This window comes from Mesoplodon bidens (genome assembly GCF_964165515.1).
Source record: "Mesoplodon bidens genome assembly, chromosome: 18".
Lineage (NCBI taxonomy): Eukaryota > Metazoa > Chordata > Mammalia > Artiodactyla > Ziphiidae > Mesoplodon > Mesoplodon bidens.
The window spans coordinates 36,357,438-36,377,051 of record NC_138175.1 but is presented as its reverse complement, the minus strand read 5'-3'; the positions used below and the strand labels follow the sequence as shown (position 1 = coordinate 36,377,051).

Sequence of the window (19,614 nt, the reverse complement as noted above, 5' to 3'; positions counted from 1 at the left end):
AGTTAAAGCAGATGAGTGAGGGCCTCACATCAGCCTGGTATGTTATGGGATTTCTACTCTTCTCTTAGAATATCTCATGTGTGTAACGTGTATTCCAAGTAAGGGCATTACTTCATTTTGTATATTAAATATTTTAAAAACCAATTTCTTTCTAGTATTTATAGATACATAAAGATGAATATATGTACTCATATTTTCTACTTGCACTTTGCTGGGTTATTCTAAACATTCCATTTTGGTGACCACTGATCTAAACACAAAATACAGATGTAGTCACAATTGGGTAGTCGGTTCACAGGTGTTCACTTTGTTATCCTTTGTATCTTATGTGTTGTGGCATGTATTCTGTGTAATAAAATATTTTTAAAGCATTTTAAAGTAGTCATAATTTGCTTGAAAATTCTGTAGTTGTTATCCTAACATTCTGTCATTTATTATTGCACAAGAGGAGTCTAAGGCTTTTCAACTTGTAGTGTTGAGTCTTCTAGAATATTTTCTTGGTTATTTCTTTAATTATATCCGATTTTACATTTGCTGAGACCTCTTCTTTAGTTATATCAATTATCTATGAATTAGATATCTTTATTTTTTCCATATATTTCCCCTACATAGCTTTACTGCCTTTTTCTTCTATGCTCTGGACATTTTTCTCAACTTTGTCATCATCACTGATTTAATTTCTATAGTATTTGTATGTGGCTTCCAGAGTTGATTTTAGTTACTTTATTTTACTTTATTTATTTATTTTTACTTTTTGTTGTGGTAAATATCAACCATAACAAAAGTTGAGAAAATAGGATAATGAACCATAAAACTTATAACCCACCTTCAACAATTACCATCTCATGGCCAATCTTATTTCATCTATTCCTACCCATTCTCCCTCATCCCACTCCTATTTATTTTGAATCAAATTCCAGACATCATATCTTTTCATAAATATTTTAGCATCTATCCCTAAAAGATGCAGACTTTTAAAAAGTATCACCATACTATCATACTTAAAGATGACAGTTGCCACATCATGTGTAATAAGTGGAGTATATTCCTGGATTGCCTACAAACATCTGTAGTTCTTCTCTTGCCAGAAACTTACTGAAGAAAAATTCTCAGTGTACACCTCTTCCCAGAGTTTATCCCACCTCTGACTTCACGTCCCTAAGAATAAAATATCATATCACAGCTGTTTCCATTTCTAGTCATACTCCGTAGGTAGGAATTATAGTTTCGGGTTTATGTAGAAATACCTTTTAATCAGGAGAAGAGAAAAAACAGCTCTGGTCATTCTTGGAATCTGCTCTTTTATGTGGGTGAGTTGGGCCATGGAAGCCCTGACTCTGAAGTTTGGGGGAAAAGTGGAGCTTTGATGGCTAGAAAGTTCTGACTGTAATTCTTGTCTCTCCATGAACTCACCAGTTCACCGTAAGGTTTCATCTGAGTAGTGATTCCTTTTTATCTGCGTTTTATCTGGCAGACTAATGATTAGTATTTCTGATGTTGTTTAAACTCTACATATCTTTTTGTATTTTCCTAAACAAAAGACGGAGGTAGGCAAATTGGGCATCACTGATTTTCTGTCCTCATAACCTAGGTATCCTGTAATATACTTTAAAAGACCTCAGTCATAACTCAGGAACCTTGCTTTATTAATTTTTCTACTTTTTAAAACCTCAGTGTCTTTTTTTTTATGAATTCATTAATTTTTTATTTATTTACTTTTGGCTGCGTTGGGTCTTCGTTGCTGTGCACAAGCTTTCTCTAGCTGTGGCAAGCGGGGGCTACTCTTCGTTGCGGTGCGTGGGCTTCTTATTGAGGTGGCTTATTTTGTTGCGGGGCACAGTCTCTAGGCACACGGGCTTCAGTAGTTGTGGCATGCGGGCTCAGTAGTTGTGGCTCACGGGCTCTAGAGCGCGGGCTCGGTAGTTGTGGCCCTCGGGCTTAGTTGCTCCGCGGCTTGTGGGATCTTCCCGGACCAGGGCTTGAACCTGTGTCCCCTGCATTGGCAGGCGGATTCTTAAGCACTGCACCACCAGGGATGTACCAAAACCTCAGTGTCTTAAAATTTTAAGGGAAAACAAAAATTACTTCACTTGAACAGTAACGTATCCAACATGTATGTATTAAATTTAATTATAGCCATTAAATGATAGATTTTTATTTAACTAGACAGTGGGTTTAACTAAGATTGCCATACATAGATGAACAGTTTTCAGGTAGTTGGTAGACAGGAATATTACACTTAACCAATTTATGCTGAACATAATTAGAATTGTCTTTGATGACTTGAAAGTAACATTTTTATAACATTAAACATTATTAAGTCTTGTGAAAATATGAATAGTAGAACTTTCTAGGAATTGTATTCTAGATACACACTGAGTTGCCAATAACAATGAATGTTTAACAAAAACATTCAAGAGTTTTCAAGAGTAAAGGGCTTCGAATTAACCTGTGGATATATTTAAAAACAAGTAAAACTTTAGAAAGGGAATCAGAAGCAAGGAAAAGATAGTTATATAGTAAAATTGTGAGTGGTAAGTATTTTAGTCATTTTGCTTCCTTTTTGCCTGTGCATGTCAACCCTATTTATATCTATACTAACCTAGTCTAAGTGAAAGTGGTAACATGTTGAAGGTTAGAACATGTAGAAGCCCTCATTGCCTTCTTTTAAGTCCAGTGTAGGCCTCTTCACTGCGAGTGCCTACGACTTGGAGCATTTGAGCAGTAATCTAAGAAGATATATTCTCCTTAACATACAATTGTTCAACGTTTTAAGAACCTAATTGGTAAATTATCTCATTTATCCAACTAAAATATTTTAAGAGATAGTAATATTTTGCTCATTATAAACAGAAAGGTTTTACTTTTTTAAAAACTGTTAGGGGAATTTCCTGGCGGTCCAGTGGTTAGGACTCCACGCTTTCACTTCAGGGAGCATGGGTTCGATCCCTGGTCAGGGAACTAAGATCCCACATGCCGTGATGCAACCAAAAGAAAAAAAAAAACCTGTTAAAGACTTGCTGATAATGTTTGAGGAGGAATATACTAATTATTATTTTACCTGTTACCTAAGAATTTCAAAATGCTGTACACGTTTACTTAATATTCCCACAGCAGGTAAGAGAGGGTGTGTTACCAAGAGGGAAACTTGTTCTGCAGGATTGATAACTTATTTATGGCCACACAGTGAGTCATTAGTAGATTTGAGAACAGCTTGAATGGCTAATTTTTCCTTCTTTGTGCTTACATATGTTCAAAAAATTTTAGTTTTAGTATTTAGTTTTTAGTGTTATCCCCATATTTCCCAAACTAACTGTATTGAGCAGAAATATCATGTTTTAATTTATACAGCTTTCTTTTGGAACTACTGAATCTGTTTAAATGTTTATTGTTCTCCCACAGGTGTTGGATCCTGAACAAAACCATAACTTCACAGATCATTATCTAAATGTGGCCTTTGACCTTTCCCAAGTTCTTTTTATAGCTACTGCCAACACCACTGCTACTATTCCACCTGCTTTGTTGGACAGAATGGAGATCATTCAGGTGCCAGGTACTTGACTTGAAAACAAAATCATTATTTTGTTAAATAATGATTGTTAAATAATGATTTTGATCAATAAAAAGCTATTTCTTGCTTTTCTGAGCATAACTCTTTAAAACTGGTCAAGCTGTGGAGTTTTGAGTAAAAAGTTGATTTGCCAGTGTATGATCTTCAGAAGTTCTGAATCTGGCATATAAACCAGCTTTTATATATTGTAGATTCAAAGTCTGCAAAATTTTGCAAAATTTTGTTTGTTTTAACCATGACAGACAAGAGTGTATGTACGTTGTATACAACATCACACTTTCAGTTTTAACTTAGCATAAAAGAATGATCATTTTTATGGAAAACAAGATATTCTTCTTTGAAGCAATTTCTAAAATTATAGATAAAAATAATTCTTTTTTTTAAAGTAAGTGTCTAAAACACAAAAATAGGTCTTTACATACCCAGTGTAGCTTCCTGTCTATCAGATTTTGAAGTTTTTACCATCTCTTGGAAAGTATAATCATTTATTCTTGTTAAGAAATACGTCCTAAATCTCTCTCTTTATTACAGCTGGCCTCATTTTTTTTTTTTTTTTTTTTTTTTTTTTTTTTTTTTTTTGTGGTATGTGGGCCTCTCACTGCCGTGGCCTCTCCCGTTGCAGAGCACAGGTTCCGGACGCGCAGGCTCAGAGGCCATGGCTCACAGGCCCAGCCACTCTGCGGCACGTGGGATCCTCCCGGACCGGGGCTCAAACCCATGTCCCCTGCATCGGCAGGCAGACTCCTAACCACTGCGCCACCAGGGAAGCCCTGGCCTCATTTTTATATAAAAATACAGGGTGCTTTTAAATTCTTCTTATTTTTACTTGAATCTGTCAAGTAGTTATATACAATTTTTTTTTTTTAACCATGTGTTCCCCTTCACTGGAGTGTGTAAAAAAAAGTCCTTTAGTTACTAACACTAAATAAATCCCAGTGTTTTCACCTTATTTAAATTGCTCAGAATTATTTTTCCCTAGAAGAGATCAAATGTCAGTGGGTATCTTTTAAAATAAAAATAGAGTATAATCTAAAAATATATTTCATATTAAACTGAAATATATTTTCGCCCTCCAGTAAATGATAATTGGATTTCTTAGTTATCTGCGAACCCAGCAGGTCCCTATATTTAATTTTAAAATATGGTGGAGAATTTTAAAGTTGCTTTGTGCCTATTTATAACACTAAAATAAATAAATAATGAGATCCAATTGCCTGGAAACTCCAAATCAAAATCCATAAGATATACTAACGTGAAGTGAAATAATCAGGGCAGCTGCTGCAGAGGTGGACATACGATGCCACCTTCTTCTGCAGTTTTGGTTATCCTATCTTCTAGCTTTTCTGGTGTTTTTAATTTCCTTTTTCTACTCAAAAGATGCCTTGTCAATTCATCTTTTTAATTTTTGCTTGTTAAATGGAAAGAGGCAATTATTGTGGGGGACATTTGTTTTAAAGACAAAGTAAATTTATACTCGTTGAGGCTTTTAAGTAGATAAGACCATGAAGTCTTTTAAATGTATAAATTATATGTATAATTCCAACATGTAAGGAATAAAACTTTTATAGGGAAGTCTTAGTTTCTGTTTTGTTTGTTGCTAAAGTTTATAGTCGGAGTTCTGGAAATAGCTCCTTTGCAGCTCTTCCCTTGAAGTCTTAATTGAGGTCTCTGTTGTTGCTGCTGTCAGTTTTTTCAATTATGTGTCAAATTATGCTAAAGAAAAGGGATGTATTATTTTCCTATTAAATAATAAAAACTCACATTTGAGTTAAGGAGGTAATTATCTCTTAGTTAATGAAACTGAGATTTTTTTTCTCTTCTTTGAGAGATATATCATTTAATCAGAAGGCTTTCGAACACTGCTTATTTAGTAAGTACTTGTTTTGTTTGTGGAAAAGTTGGAAATTTTAACAATTATTGATTGGAGATTAAATTTCTTTATTCTGATTATAATCTTAGTTGAAGTCATACTTAAATTCATTCTAAATCCAAGATCCATTGCATCTGTGCTGGATTTATTAATGAAGCATGGCACTGTGGAAGCAATGTGAATAATCACAAAGCAAAATCGCTTCTTTTCCAGGGTATACACAAGAGGAAAAGATAGAGATTGCCCACAGGCACTTGATCCCGAAGCAACTGGAACAGCATGGGCTGACTCCTCAGCAGATTCAGATACCTCAGGTTACTACTCTCGACATCATCACCAGGTTAGTCAGCCGTCCTGAGGCTTCGATAATGTTCAGATCTAAAAAGGAGATTCCTATTTTACTGGCAACTCATAGCATCCATTTCTCTCTCTCCAACAGATTCCCAGCAAGCATTTCCATAACTATTGATTTACACAGGGCTCTGTATTAGGCAGAAATTCACAGGGAAAGCATTTAGAGTATCTTCATAGCTAACTAAGGACTTCAGTTGAGCCAGAATTTCAACTTTTCCACTGTTGCAACATAAGGGATTAATTCGATAAATTTAACAACCAAAAACATGGAAAATATTGAGACACCTTTTATGTCCCAGAATCTTGAAAGTTGAATTCTCCTGAGAAGTGAGATGGTACTTTCAGACATCAGTTTTAAGTTATTCAGATTCTCTTTTCTTCTCTTTGAGAGATTTAAAACAATCCTTAGTGTTTTCATCTTCAGAATTAACACCAGGACAACAGAGAAGGTATTTTCCCGAGTTAGCTACCAAGTGGTTAAGCCCATGGCAAGCAGCACATAAATTATGAGTCAAGTATTGCTGAGTCTGATTTATAGATTGCATGTTTGAATGGAAAATATATCCTGTTGAGAATTTCTATCCACAATAGCCTCTCACAGTTTTCCTGGCTCAGTATTGCAGGTCTGTTGCATCATCTGGCAAATTGTGTCAGGCTGCCAGGACTCCTCCTGCAGCCCGTTCCCAGTAACCACTGCTTTTTCAAAAGAAGTGAAGTCTCCCTCTGTTTTGAACTTTGACTTAGAGTTTGGCCAGTCAGGCTGCTTTTTGATCTAAGCCAGCCTTCTTAAGGAAGTCTATTTGGAAGTCTGTTTAAATTTACTTATGAAACAAGTAAGACTCAACCTGACCTAGGAGTTCCTTTTCTTAACTTGTGATTTATTGTGTGGATAATGCCAGGGGAAATAAAGTAGGTGATTTCTGCGCCAGAGTCTTCCAAAAATATCATTATTCCAGATAATACCTCTCATGTCTTTGGGTAACTTTCAACAAGTCACTTAACCTTTTTGATAGCTTCCCCATCTGTAAAATATGAGTGATAGAGAAAAATATCCACTCATAGCTTATCTGGAACTAAATACTAATGACTTGAAGAATAATCACTATTTGTATTTCCCAATTGTTGCCTGGAGAATTATTTCTTTTTTATATACTTGTTAGCTCAAAACATCAGCTATTAAAAGCTGTGAACGTTAGGAAATTTCTCTGAGCAGTTTTAATTTTTATGAAAACAGCACAGGTATTTGCTACTCCAGGCAAGTTTGGGGTATTTAGTGAGTTACCCAACTTAGGACGTAGATTTTCATCTTTCGTGTGTTTTTCATCTTTTCCTGTGTTGTAGTCATAGACCCATAATGTTCGGGAGGAGGGGAGGAAGTCTTAGAAGTCATCTAGTCCCCCTTACCTCCCAGGGTAACTAGACTGCTTGAATTGCAGTGCTTACTGCCAACCACTCCTTGGTGAGTAAATGTAATTGTTATAAAAGAGTCTTTATATTCACCTCCCTATAGTTTTCTCATTCTGCCCTGTATGTACACCTAGGATCTAATTCCTCCCTTGTACAGCCTTTCTGGTATTAAAAAAAAAAATGCTGTCAAGCCCACATCCCATAAATGTTCTCTTCTTCAGGCTAAATATTCCTATTCTCTTTACCATTCCTCTTGACCCACTTTCAAGACTTTTCACCTTCCTGATTAGTCTTCTTCTGAATGATTCCTGTGATGTCAATGTCTCTTTTAAAATAAACACCCAGAGCAGAACTCAGTTGTTTCAGACGTAGCCTAAACAGTTCACGGTGTAAGAAGACCACTGATTTTCTTATTCTGACTGTATTATTTTATGACTGTGTCTCAAGATTCTTAGATTTTTTAGGTTATCCTCTTGCCTATTGCACAGTTACCCAACACCTTTAGTTCTTTGAATTTCTGCTGCACTTGGTCTATCTCATTCCATCTTTATAGGGTTGAATTTTTTAAAGCCCAGATGTAGACGTTTACAATTATGTATATTTTAATATACATGTTAGTTTCAGCTACCATTGCAGCAAATTGATTTTTTTTCATCTTGATTATCATCCAGTACGTTAGTTTTATGTCCTCTGAAAATTAGCGTCTTCATGATCATCTAGTCATGGTTAGGAAACATTAACCAATTCTTATTTGACACTGGTGATTCTTCCTTTTTTGGTTTAAAATTACTAAACCAAACCAGCAGTTGATGTGTCTATGTTCCTCCAGTCGCTGTTAATATTATACTGTCTGCATTAGTTCCTAGCCCATGATTGTTCTAAACATCTAAAAAAGTATTTTTTTGTTGTTGATGTCCTTATTATTTTTGGCAAGCTCCAGTTCATTCTGAACTTCCTGGTACCATTTCTGCATGTTCAGACAATCCCTCTGTAAGCATCTTCAGGCCCTTCTCTTTCATCTTTTGTCCAGACCCTTTCATCTGAGCTCATCAAATAGTTGTCTAGGAAGCTACACTGGGTTTTTGTTTTTGTTTTTACATGTTGGTTTGTTTATTTTTAAAGTGCTTCCCTATTTTCTTTCACATTGAAATTACATGCATTTGTATAATATGGACTTTATTCTTTTATCTTCCTATTCCTTTGATTGAAATTAGTTTTTTACTTTAGAGTGTTTAGCCAAGAATTTTATTTGTCTTTTCTCAGAACTTAAAAAATCTGCTTCCACAGAAATCTCTGGCATTCCTATATACTAATGATGAAAAATCTGAAAGTGAAATCAAGGAAACACTCCCATTTACCATTGCAACAAAAAGAATAAAATATCTAGGAATAAGCCTACCTAAGGAGACAAAAGACCTGTATGCAGAAAATTATAAGACACTGATGAAAGAAATTAAAGATGATACAAATAGATGGAGAGATGTACCATGTTCTTGGATTGGAAGAATCAACATTGTGAAAATGACTCTACTACCCAAAGCAATCTACAGATTCAATGCAATCCCTATCAAACTACCACTGGCTTTTTTCACAGAACTAGAACAAAAAATTTCACAATTTGTGTGGAAACACAAAAGACCCCGAATAGCCAAAGCAATCTTGAGAACGAAAAATGGAGCTGGAGGAATCAGGCTCCCTGACTTCAGACTATACTACAAAGCTACAGTAATCAAGACAGTGTGGTACTGGCACAAAAACAGAAAGATAGATCAATGGAACAGGATAGAAAGCCCAGAGTTAAACCCACGGACATATGGTCACCTTATCTTTGATAAAGGAGGCAGGAATGTACAGTGGAGAAAGGACAGTCTCTTCAATAAGTGGTGCTGGGAAAACTGGATAGGGACATGTAAAAGTATGAGATTAGATCACTCCCTAACACCATACACAAAAATAAGCTCAAAATTGATTAAAGACCTAAATGTAAGGCCAGACACTATCAAACTCTTAGAGGAAAACATAGGCAGAACACTCTATGACATAAATCACAGCAAGATCCTTTTGGACCCACCTCCTAGAGAAATGGAAATAAAGACAAAAATAAACACATGGGACCTAATGAAACTTCAAAGCTTTTGCACAGCAAAGGAAACCATAAACAAGACCAAAAGACAACCCTCAGAATGGGAGAAAATATTTGCAAATGAAGCAACTGACAAAGGATTAATCTCCAAAATTTATAAGCAGCTCATGCAGCTCAATAACAAAGAAACAAACAACCCAATCCAAAAATGGGCAGAAGACCTAAATAGACATTTCTCCACAGAAGATATACAGACTGCCAACAAACACATGAAAGGATGCTCAACATCTTTACTCATTAGAGAAATGCAAATCAAAACTACAATGAGATATCATCTCACACCAGTCAGAATGGCCATCATCAAGAAATCTAGAAACAATAAATGCTGGAGAGGTTGTGGAAAAAAGGGAACACTCTTGCACTGCTGGTGGGAATGTGAATTGGTACAGCCACTATGGAGAACGGTATGGAGGTTCCTTAAAAAACTACAAATAGAACTACCATATGACCCAGCAATCCCACTACTGGGCATATACCCTGAGAAAACCATAATTCAAAAAGAGACATGTACCAAAATGTTCATAGCAGCCCTATTTACAATAGCCCGGAGATGGAAACAACCTAAGTGTCCATCATCGGATGAATGGATAAAGAAGATGTGGCACATATATACAATGGAATATTACTCAGCCATAAAAAGAAACGAAATTGAGCTATTTGTAATGAGGTGGATGGACCTAGACTCTGTCATACAGAGTGAAGTAAGTCAGAAAGAGAAAGACAAATACTGTATGCTAACACATATATATGGAATTTAAGAAAAAAAAATGTCATGAAGAACATAGGGGTAAGACAGGAATAAAGACAGAGACCTACTAGAGAATGGACTTGAGGATATGGGAGGGGGAAGGGTAAGCTGTGACAAAGTGAAAGAGAGGCATGGACATATATACAGTACCAAACGTAAGGTAGATAGCTAGTGGGAAGCAGCCGCATAGCACAGGGAGATCAGCTCGGTGCTTTGTGACAGCCTGGAGGGGTGGGATAGGGAGGGTGGGAGGGAGACGCGAAAGGGAGGGGATATGGAAACATATGTATATGTATAACTGATTAAATTTGTTATTAAAAAAAAAAAAAATCTGCTTCCCCAGAGTCTTGAATATATGTCTGACCGCCTAATCAAATCCAGTTTTTCAGATAAAACTTCATTCTCTAGCTGATGCTGTCCATGCAAACTCATCCAGAGCTGAGTGGCCAAAAATGATTATACTGTATAAAGGATTATGAGTGGCTTATGGAATTTGAGTCTAACATATATGTTTTTTAAGACAGCTCTGCTTAACCACATTTAGTACCTTTTCCACTATACCACAATGCTTGCATCATTAGCATATTTCTTTCTTTAGAAGTCTCTACAATGAAAAGACACTAAATAGAGGTAATTAGCACAGTTCCAGGTAAAGACTAGATTTCTGTCTCAAATTATTTTTGCTTTAGCTTGGAAAAAAGTTATTTTTCTGATTCTTTCAGCAATGTTTCATGTATAATAAATTTATCAGAATTTTCTTAAGTCGACAGATTTTAAGAAAGCACTTACACATATCATCAAGGAGTAAATCATGTTTTATGTGCTGCTAAATTTACTTTGGCGCTATAACTTGAAGAACCAATAATTCATTTTTAAGTATAGTGTAATGGTCCAAGATATGCTATGTAAAAGGAAAAGTTGTAGCTGGAAATACTCTGAATATTTAAGAAATAAGAATACTTTACAAAGGAATTTTTAAAGGTGAGGCAGTTAGTACTCAAGAAACTGTAATAGGGGCTTCTCTGGTGGCGCAGTGGTTGAGAGTCCGCCTGCCGATGCAGGGGACACAGGTTCGGGACCCGGTCCGGGAAGATCCCACATGCCACGGAGCGGCTGGGCCCATGAGCCATGGCCACTGAGCCTGCGCGTCCAGAGCCTGTGCTCCGCAACGGGAGAGGCCACAACAGTGAGAGGCCCGCATACAGAAAACAACAACAACAAAAAACAAGAAACTGTAATAAACTTTTAAATGTACACTTCCTTTAGGATAGTTGTTAATTACATGACTTCTATTTTTACAGGTGGTGTTTAGCCAAAAATAAAATATTTTTCTTTGATGACAGGTACACCAGAGAGGCAGGGGTTCGCTCTCTGGACAGGAAGCTGGGGGCCATTTGCCGAGCTGTTGCTGTGAAGGTGGCAGAGGGACAGCACAGAGATGCCAGGTTGGACCGTCCCGATGTGGCTGAGGGAGAAGGTCTGTGACTTAGATCTGGTGCCCACAGGCTTGGTGGCTAGGGGTAAATGGCGAAAAAAGTTGGATGTGGAGGGATAGTGTGGGGTGGTCCTTAGAGCAACGACACATATTTCTCCATGGGTAAATGCATCCAGTGAGTAAGTAAAACTTAATGGTTGATGTATTTTATCAAGAGGATTCTTTTCTACAAGTAATACAGAGTTTTAGCAGGAATAATACATAGTATTAATGTTTTAGGGATATTATTTCTCCAGCTTTGTAATGATGGTACACTTTATGTTTGGGTTCTGGCGTTCTCATTTTTCCTTCTGATCCAGATTGTTAAGTCATTCAATATTTATAACATAGAAAGTTGCTACAACAGTAAAAAGAAAAAAAAAGAGAAAAATCCAAGCTGTCCAAGTACTGCAAGGGCAGATCTTTGTTCTGTGGAATAGCTTCATGTGTAATATTTGTTTTTCTCACACATTTTCTTTGATAGGTACACATTTAAGATGTAATTTAAACTATTTTTTCTTTGAAAAATAATTGTGGAGGTGGTGACAAGGAAAAAAAGGGAAGGAGTCTATTCCTCAAGTTAATGACATGTGGACATTTCCTTCGGTGCCCAGTTAAAATGTCTTAACTTCTTGCCCTAGTCCATTGCTGCTGCATAGTTGCCAAAATTTGCTTTCACACACATGACTTGAGTAGTAGAGAATCTCTTTACTCTTTCATAGTAAAGAGACTTATTAGATGTTCTACCGTTTCCATAGCTCTTTCTAGAAAGGACATTGATGAATATAGCTGAAGAACCATATCACAAACCATATAATTTGTGGTAAGCTCAGTAGAACAGATGCAGTTAAACATCTTCCCTGCTTCTCCTTCTATTGCTAAGCGCAGTACATTCAACCTCAGTATTATCCAAAGAGTAGACTTTCCCTAGTCCTCCTCTTCCTCACGTGTGCTTCACCCCTGCTCGCACTGTGCCTAGAACCTCACTAGTTCATTTCTCCAGAGAGTGAACCTCCCACCTTCTGTTGAATTGGGGAGGGGGAGGGCCCTTGTTATGTGGAGTAGGAGAGGGATCTTAAACCCATAATTATTTCTTACACAGACTTAAAAAACTTGTCTTTAGTCCCACTTCTCACCCATCTTTTCAGGAGTACCTCAAATTCCTGAGCCTTTGTGGATAACCACCGCACCCCCGCCCTCACAGACATTCAAGTTTCCACATTTTCTAGCCTGCTAAGTGTTTATTACTTCTTGCCCATCTACTTGCGCTTATCCAAGATGTTGTCAGCATCTCTTCTCTTCTTTCTTACTCTTTTTGTTCTTGTGGGTTTATCCTTTTTGTTTGTTTGTTTCTTGTCATTTTAATAGGATTTGGAGAGGAAGTTTAAAGATAAACACATGTTCCGACCACCATTTTCAGAAATCTGAATTTTTAAAAAGTACCGTAGGTGAGTGATAGCCTATTAAGAATTGTGTCACTCAGTGTAGCTGACAGTGACAGTGTAGAACTAATGTATTTTTCTCTTTTTTCCCTTTCTAAATATAAGGGCTAGATCCTCATGAGTTTCCCCTTTTTATTCTTAGAACATTCCCTTCGTGCTGTGGCCTCTGGCACCCGAGCCTGTGTCCTTTTGTTCTTGTCTGTGATGTAATAGAAAGGCAGAGAGTGAAATGAGTTTATCTGGTTAACACATTTTGAAAATTGTGTTTAGGATTTTAGACAGTTTATTTTGGAATTTATAATAACACAGTCAGAGGGATTTGATGTTAAGAGAAGCGTTCCATAGTTATACAGTGCTTACACATCCACTAGCATATTTCTAATAACATCTGTGACCACATTAGCTATTTAAAGGTAACCCAGAAATACTCAAGAACTTGTTCAGCTTGTGAACCGTGTGAGAACATCCAGTGTTTCATGGTAACATTTATTTGGTTTTTTTTTTTTAATCCATGATTCACAGAACAAATCGTAAAAGATAACATAGTTAAGCAGACTTAGGTGGTTAAGATATTACCTAGGACACCCATATGAATAAATAATTAGGACAAGTACTTGTCTCTTGAGAGGATGATTTTGATTGTAGTTCTTACTAGAGATACATGGACTCCAAGCTGGGTCTTACATTGTAAGACACCCTGGAGTTACTGTAGGTGACTCTCCTCCAGATTTTAGTAAAATAATTATAAGGTATTCTGAATTGATGTTTATGACCTCAACCAAGCCAAAAGAAAAATTTCTACAAAAAAAAAAGTCTCTATTGGGTTCTCATGCCACAAAGTTCAAATGCAGCTAGCTTAGTAACTGAAAGTTTCTCATTAAGAAATGAATTATGTAAAATTAGAGTCTAAAATAGAAGTTGTTTTAGAAATTTCAAGTAATGCAGTGAGGGAGCTATTTTTAATGTTAAAAGTATTGCTGGACCTAGAGTTGCTGCCAGGAAGAAAAGTAATTTCAGGCCACAAGACAGGCAGAAACCTCAGCATATCGAACAAACTTTCTGGAGTAGGCCCAGAAATACTGGTCTGTGAACAGTTGTCTTTGTGTTTGTGGGGTCTTAACTGTCAGAACAAATAACAGAGTTTAAAAGGCGGGTGAGAGTTCCAATTGATTTGTGTTAGAGGAGGAATATTTATGGTTTCGGTCACTTCCCTATAAAGTATGGGAATTATTTCATAAAAGCAGCACTGCCTATGTTTTTCTGTATATTATTAGTATGTTCTGAATTGCCCTTTTCCTTTCTGGGATATTAGTTGGGTTGAAAGATAAAAGTTTGCGGCTAAAGTTTTATTCTGCTTTTGCCTGCCTTTAGCCAAGGACACACATGTTCCATGTATTCAGTTTTGCAGATTTGGATGTTTCTCTCTAAAGAGTTAGGTGTATGTCCATTTGTTAAGTCACTCATGTACCATCTATGTCCAGTTAATATCTAGTGAGTTTTTTTCCTCAAAAATTATCCTCAGCAAAGAAAGATTCACTTTATAACCAATCTTTATAAAGTTTCTCAGAATATGGAGCACTCTCAATTATTTTTGAAAAATATGGTATTCATTGGAGAAGCTACATTAAACTTAATATACCTCAAGATGTTAGTTTCTTAACTGTTCTCATCGAAGTCACCTGAAAAATTGCTTAGGAAAAAAGACAAAATTAACAGGTTTAACAGTTATTCATGAAGTGTGTTAGATGTTATTATGAATAAGCTTTTTAAATGTCACTTGAAGCAATATGTATGTGGTTATGTTATGGAGATCTGAGATAAACACTTAAAGGAAAAATGAATTAAACTAGCTGACTTATGGTAAGTGGGTGGTGGGTACTTTGGATGAACTTTACAGTAGCAGTATCAAACACGGTTTCAAGAATGACTGTATCTCATTTGGTCTTGATACTGGTAGTGTAAATCCTCCAGGTTTGTTTTTCTTCAGGATTGCCTTGGCTGTTGTAGGTCCATCAAATATCTGTGTTAATTTTAGAATCAGCTTGTCAATCTCTACCAATAAATAAGTAAATAAATAAATAACACCTTCTGATATTTTGATTGTGATTGCATTGAATCTGTAAATTAGTTTGGGGAGAATTGACAATTTGATATTATCAAGTCTTTACGTTCATGGCTAGCTTCATTTATTTGTCTTAATAAATGTTTTTAAGTGTTTTAATAGTTTTCAGTGGTGAGCTTTTGCATATTTTCTTTAGATATTGAATATATTCCTAGTTAATTGATCCTTGTATGTGTGTGTTATGTGTGTGTATCATTATAAATAGTATTTTTAATTTTTAATTTTCTAGTTTGTTTGGTTGCTAGTATATGGGAATAGTACATTGACTTGCATCCAGCAAACTTGCCAAATTGACTTATTAATTCTTACTGTAGACTCTTGGATTTTCTACATATAACATCAGTTATCACAAATGCAAATAATGTCAGTTTTTACTTTTTCCTTTCTGATCATTATACCTTTTATTTCGGTTCTTTCCTAATGAACTAGCAGGGACCTCCAGGAAGATGTTGAATAGAAATAGTGACGATAGACAAAGGAGGTAGAAAAAATGCCTATGAAGAATTACCAGTCTCTATAGCCTTTGTTTCATACCTTTGGGTGACTTGATTGACTATTATAAAATCTTAGTTGAGTAGGATTCTCAGCAGCTGTCTGGTTTGACTCTGATTTGATTCATAAGTCCTTTCACAGAATTCCCCAATAAACACTGAGCCTTGCCTATCTGACTCTGTTAACAAGCACATCTTTATAAACTTAGCTGTCTACTTCCCAGTCCATAAGAAAACAGAAGCTGTAGATTGGAAAAAGGGCTAAGTGGTTGGGTGGTATGAGTCACAAGCATTAGGATTTGATGTCAGTGAAAACATGCCTATCCTCTCATGATAGATGCCCTGGGCCCCCCCACTGGCCACAAAACATTGGGCTGGCTAGACCACAGAGCTAACTCTAGGAGTTTCTCTAGTTCAGTTTGAGTGAGTTGCATTTCAACATGTATTGTTTCTCTGATATGTTTGCCTTATGTAGGACAGTGAAATCAACCTAATATAGTGGAAACAGGCAGATATAATATCCTTAACTTTTGGTGTATCCTTTCCAGACTTCACAGTTTAAAATGCATCAAAATAAAATATTCAAAGTTTACAGCACGATTCTCCTCCTTCATTAGCTTAATTTTCCTGGGTCACCACACTCTTGGCTGTCAGCAAGAGCATGCCAGCTGGAGGAGAGGTATCCTGCCTGCCACTTTAGCAAGTCTGCTCATTGCTGGAGCGGGGCGGGGGGGCAGATGCTGAGAGGGGAGCCGCATTCTGATGGGCCTTCCTCACTTTACCTCCCACTCATTTGCTAGGGTAGCTTTTTCCTTCGCCTTTCTTGGGTCCTTTTCTCCGGAGGAATCATCTTCTGTCGGGCTGCATTCAGGTCTCTTTGTTGTGGCTTCCTGCCATTGACTTCTCAGACCCTCAGCATGCTTTACCATGGTTATTTTAAGCATGACTTCTTTGTAACCAAAACAGGAAGCTGTTCCTGCAGGAGAAACAAGTGTTTTTGATCCTTTCAGCTCTTTTTTTTTTTTTTCCTACTAGTCATCGACAAATCTGAAGCATATCCATTCTCTTGTCTAATGTCATGAATTTCTTATATTAATGGAAAATACTATATATAATGTTTTCAGGAAGTAACCTCTGAGCTTTGTGTAACTTTTTGCTAAATTCTTTTGTCTTTGACTTCTTGGAGCAGTCTTCTAACTGTTGCAGGATCTGTCCCTTTATCTTTTGGATTTTACATTATTCAATGCTGTGTAACAAATTACCCCAAAACTTAGTAAATCAGTTAGCAAGCGATTATCATCTCACTGTGTCTGTGGGTCAGGGATCCAGGAGCAGTTTAGCTGGGTAGTTGTGAGGTTCTGGTCAAGCTGTCAGCCAACTGGAGGTTCAGCTCAGGGCAGATCTGCCTCCAGGCTCACTGATATGGCTGTTAGCTGAAAAGGGTTCCGAGACCCACCCAATTCCACCATGTATGTGGAGGCTTCCCCACACCAACAAGCAATTCTGGGATGCCAGCTGGGTGTCTAAGAATTCAACTCAATTCTGACACTTACCAGCATCCGATTCCACAGGCAAAGGGCTCAGTCTCACAAGATTGCCCTCCACTAGAGGCAGGTCATACACCAGGGTCATTCCCTGTACTTTGGACTGACTGGCTCAAATTGGAGTTTCCCACGACCCCCTCCTCGGGCTTAATTTGCTAGAACGTGTCACCAAACTCAGGAGATCCCCCCCCTTTACCCACTAGATTACCAATGTATTATAAAAAGATATTAAAGGATACGAATCATCTACATAGGGTGAGATCCGGAACAAAGGAGACCACGTCCTCATGGAGCCTGGGGCCTGGCACCCTGGCACAGGGAAGCTCTCCAAAAATGGACCAAAAAGCTGTCCTTTGGGGGGTTTATGGAGGCTTTATTACTTAGTCATGATTGACTAGATTATTGGCCAGTGGCGACTGATTCAACCTCAGACCCTTCCCCCCTCCCTAGATACCAGTGGGTGGGACAGAAAGTTTCAACCCTCTAATCTCCTGGCAACCAGCACCCATCCTAGGTGCCCCTAAAAGTCACCTCATTCACATAACAAAAGACAGCTTTATCACTGTCGACACTTAGGATATTCTAAAGGCTTTGGGAACCGTGAGCCTGGGTGATGGGCAGATACAGATGAGAAACACTTCTTAAAATCACAATATCTCATAGCAACCTGGGTTCCTTGCTGACTGTTGGCCAGATGTTGAGGTTCTCGCCACTTAGGCCTCTTCCTAGGCTCAGGACACGGCTGTTGGCTTCCCCAGAGAGTGTGCTGTGCAAAAGGGAGAAACAGAGAGCCCAAGACAGAAGCTGCAGGCTTTTATAATCCTCAATTCTGCCACATTCCGTTCATCATACAGACCAACCCTGTGAGAGATGGCATTCCATGGGAGTAGGGATCATTGGGGACCATCTTGAAGGCTGGCTCTCACAGATTTTTTTTTTTTTACTTATTTTAAAGAAGGTTATTATACATTTCATTTCTATTAATACAACCCCCATTCCTGAAGATTGAAATCGTTTGTTTAGAGTTTTAAAGAAGACCTGTGGTTTGGGTTGTTAATAGAGAGTGGAAATTTCTGTGCTGCCGGAACAGTTAAGAATAGCTGTGTAACTCTGTTGGGTGGGCCTTCAGGGGAGAAAAGCTTAATAAGACCCACAAGCAAATGAATGATTCTTTAGTAACAACGGAAGCAACCTTTACTTGTCAGCTTTTAATGTGGATTTTGTTGATATTCTTGTTTGTTTTGTTTTGTTTGGGGACATAAAAACTTTGTTAGCTGTTTTTAATAAAGTGAGGATAATTGAGTCGTTTCTTATTACTTGGTTCCAGTTACATATAAAAATCCTCAAACATTTTAACCTAAATCCCATATCTTCCTTTCTGGCTAGAGTTAGAAGAAAAAAGAGAGAGTAATTTGTGTGTTTGCCTCTGAACCCAAAAACCACAGACCAGATGCTTGGGCTGTTTATTTTAGATTGTTATAATAATACTCAGAAGTCAGATTTTTAGTTTCTGAAGAAACGCCTACGTCTGATGTTAAGAGGTCTTTGAATACAGTGTGATGAGCCACAGTTTTAGTGTTGTTATGGGGGCCGAATTTAAATTGGCCTACATTTTCCTAATCTTTAAGCAGTGACTTTGAGAATTTCTGCACATCCTTACAGAATTTACTGATTTAAAAGGCTGTAGCAGCTCAGTAGTCATCACAATCTAAGACGCTTTATTATCAGAAGGATTTTTCTAAGCCAGCATTTAAGTGTGTGCTGTTGAGTATCCATCCATCAAACCTAAGCTGATTTCTTATTAAAGACCCAGGTTGCACAGATAGGGCTAAGAAGTGTTGATTCATTTTGCATTTTTAGTATTTAAAGTCTTGCTTCATCTGTTCATGCTTATCTTTCCTTTGATTGTATTAGTGACTTGGGACAAATAAGATTTTCTAATAGTCAAAGGAACAACTAAGGTTAACTGTTAAGGAATATGGACTTCAGAGAGAGTTTTAGTACCAGGGCACCTACCTGGCTTGCTGATTCTAAAGCTTTGGGGGTTTGTAGGGTTCTGTTACAGCTAATTGGATTTTGCAAACCAAGATCTAATTAAATTTAGCTTAAGACTTTCTATGCTAAATCCTTTGCATTTGTAGGGATATTAGGCAGCATGTTGTGTCCAAACGTCTAAAATCAAGTGGTCAAATTTGAGATGAAAGTGTTAGATTGGTATATACTGCCAGTGTCATGAAGATATTCTGTTCTGACATTTATGCTGATTTACTGATTGTTCCCTCTTCAATACTGGCCTGGTTTAAGAGATTTGTTTGCCTACGTAGACTGGAAGGAAGCTGTAATAAAGGGAAAATCCTACTTACGTATGGTAGGAGACAAACGTTTGTTATTTAAACTCTATTTGGAAACAGGAAAATCAAATATTGTCTAAAAATTAAAAAGTCATTG

At 37.2% G+C, this 19,614-nt stretch overlaps 1 protein-coding gene across 1 annotated transcript in view; it reads left to right on the top strand.

Moving 5' to 3' along the window:
* Positions 1-19,614, top strand: part of LONP2 (lon peptidase 2, peroxisomal) — a 90,030-nt gene that overhangs the window by 44,515 nt on the left and 25,901 nt on the right. The window contains exons 9-11 of the mRNA XM_081217818.1: positions 3,403-3,553; positions 5,655-5,781; positions 11,437-11,570. Coding sequence (XP_081073944.1) covers positions 3,403-3,553; positions 5,655-5,781; positions 11,437-11,570 — 412 coding nt within the window. The remainder of the gene's footprint in view (positions 1-3,402; positions 3,554-5,654; positions 5,782-11,436; positions 11,571-19,614) is intronic.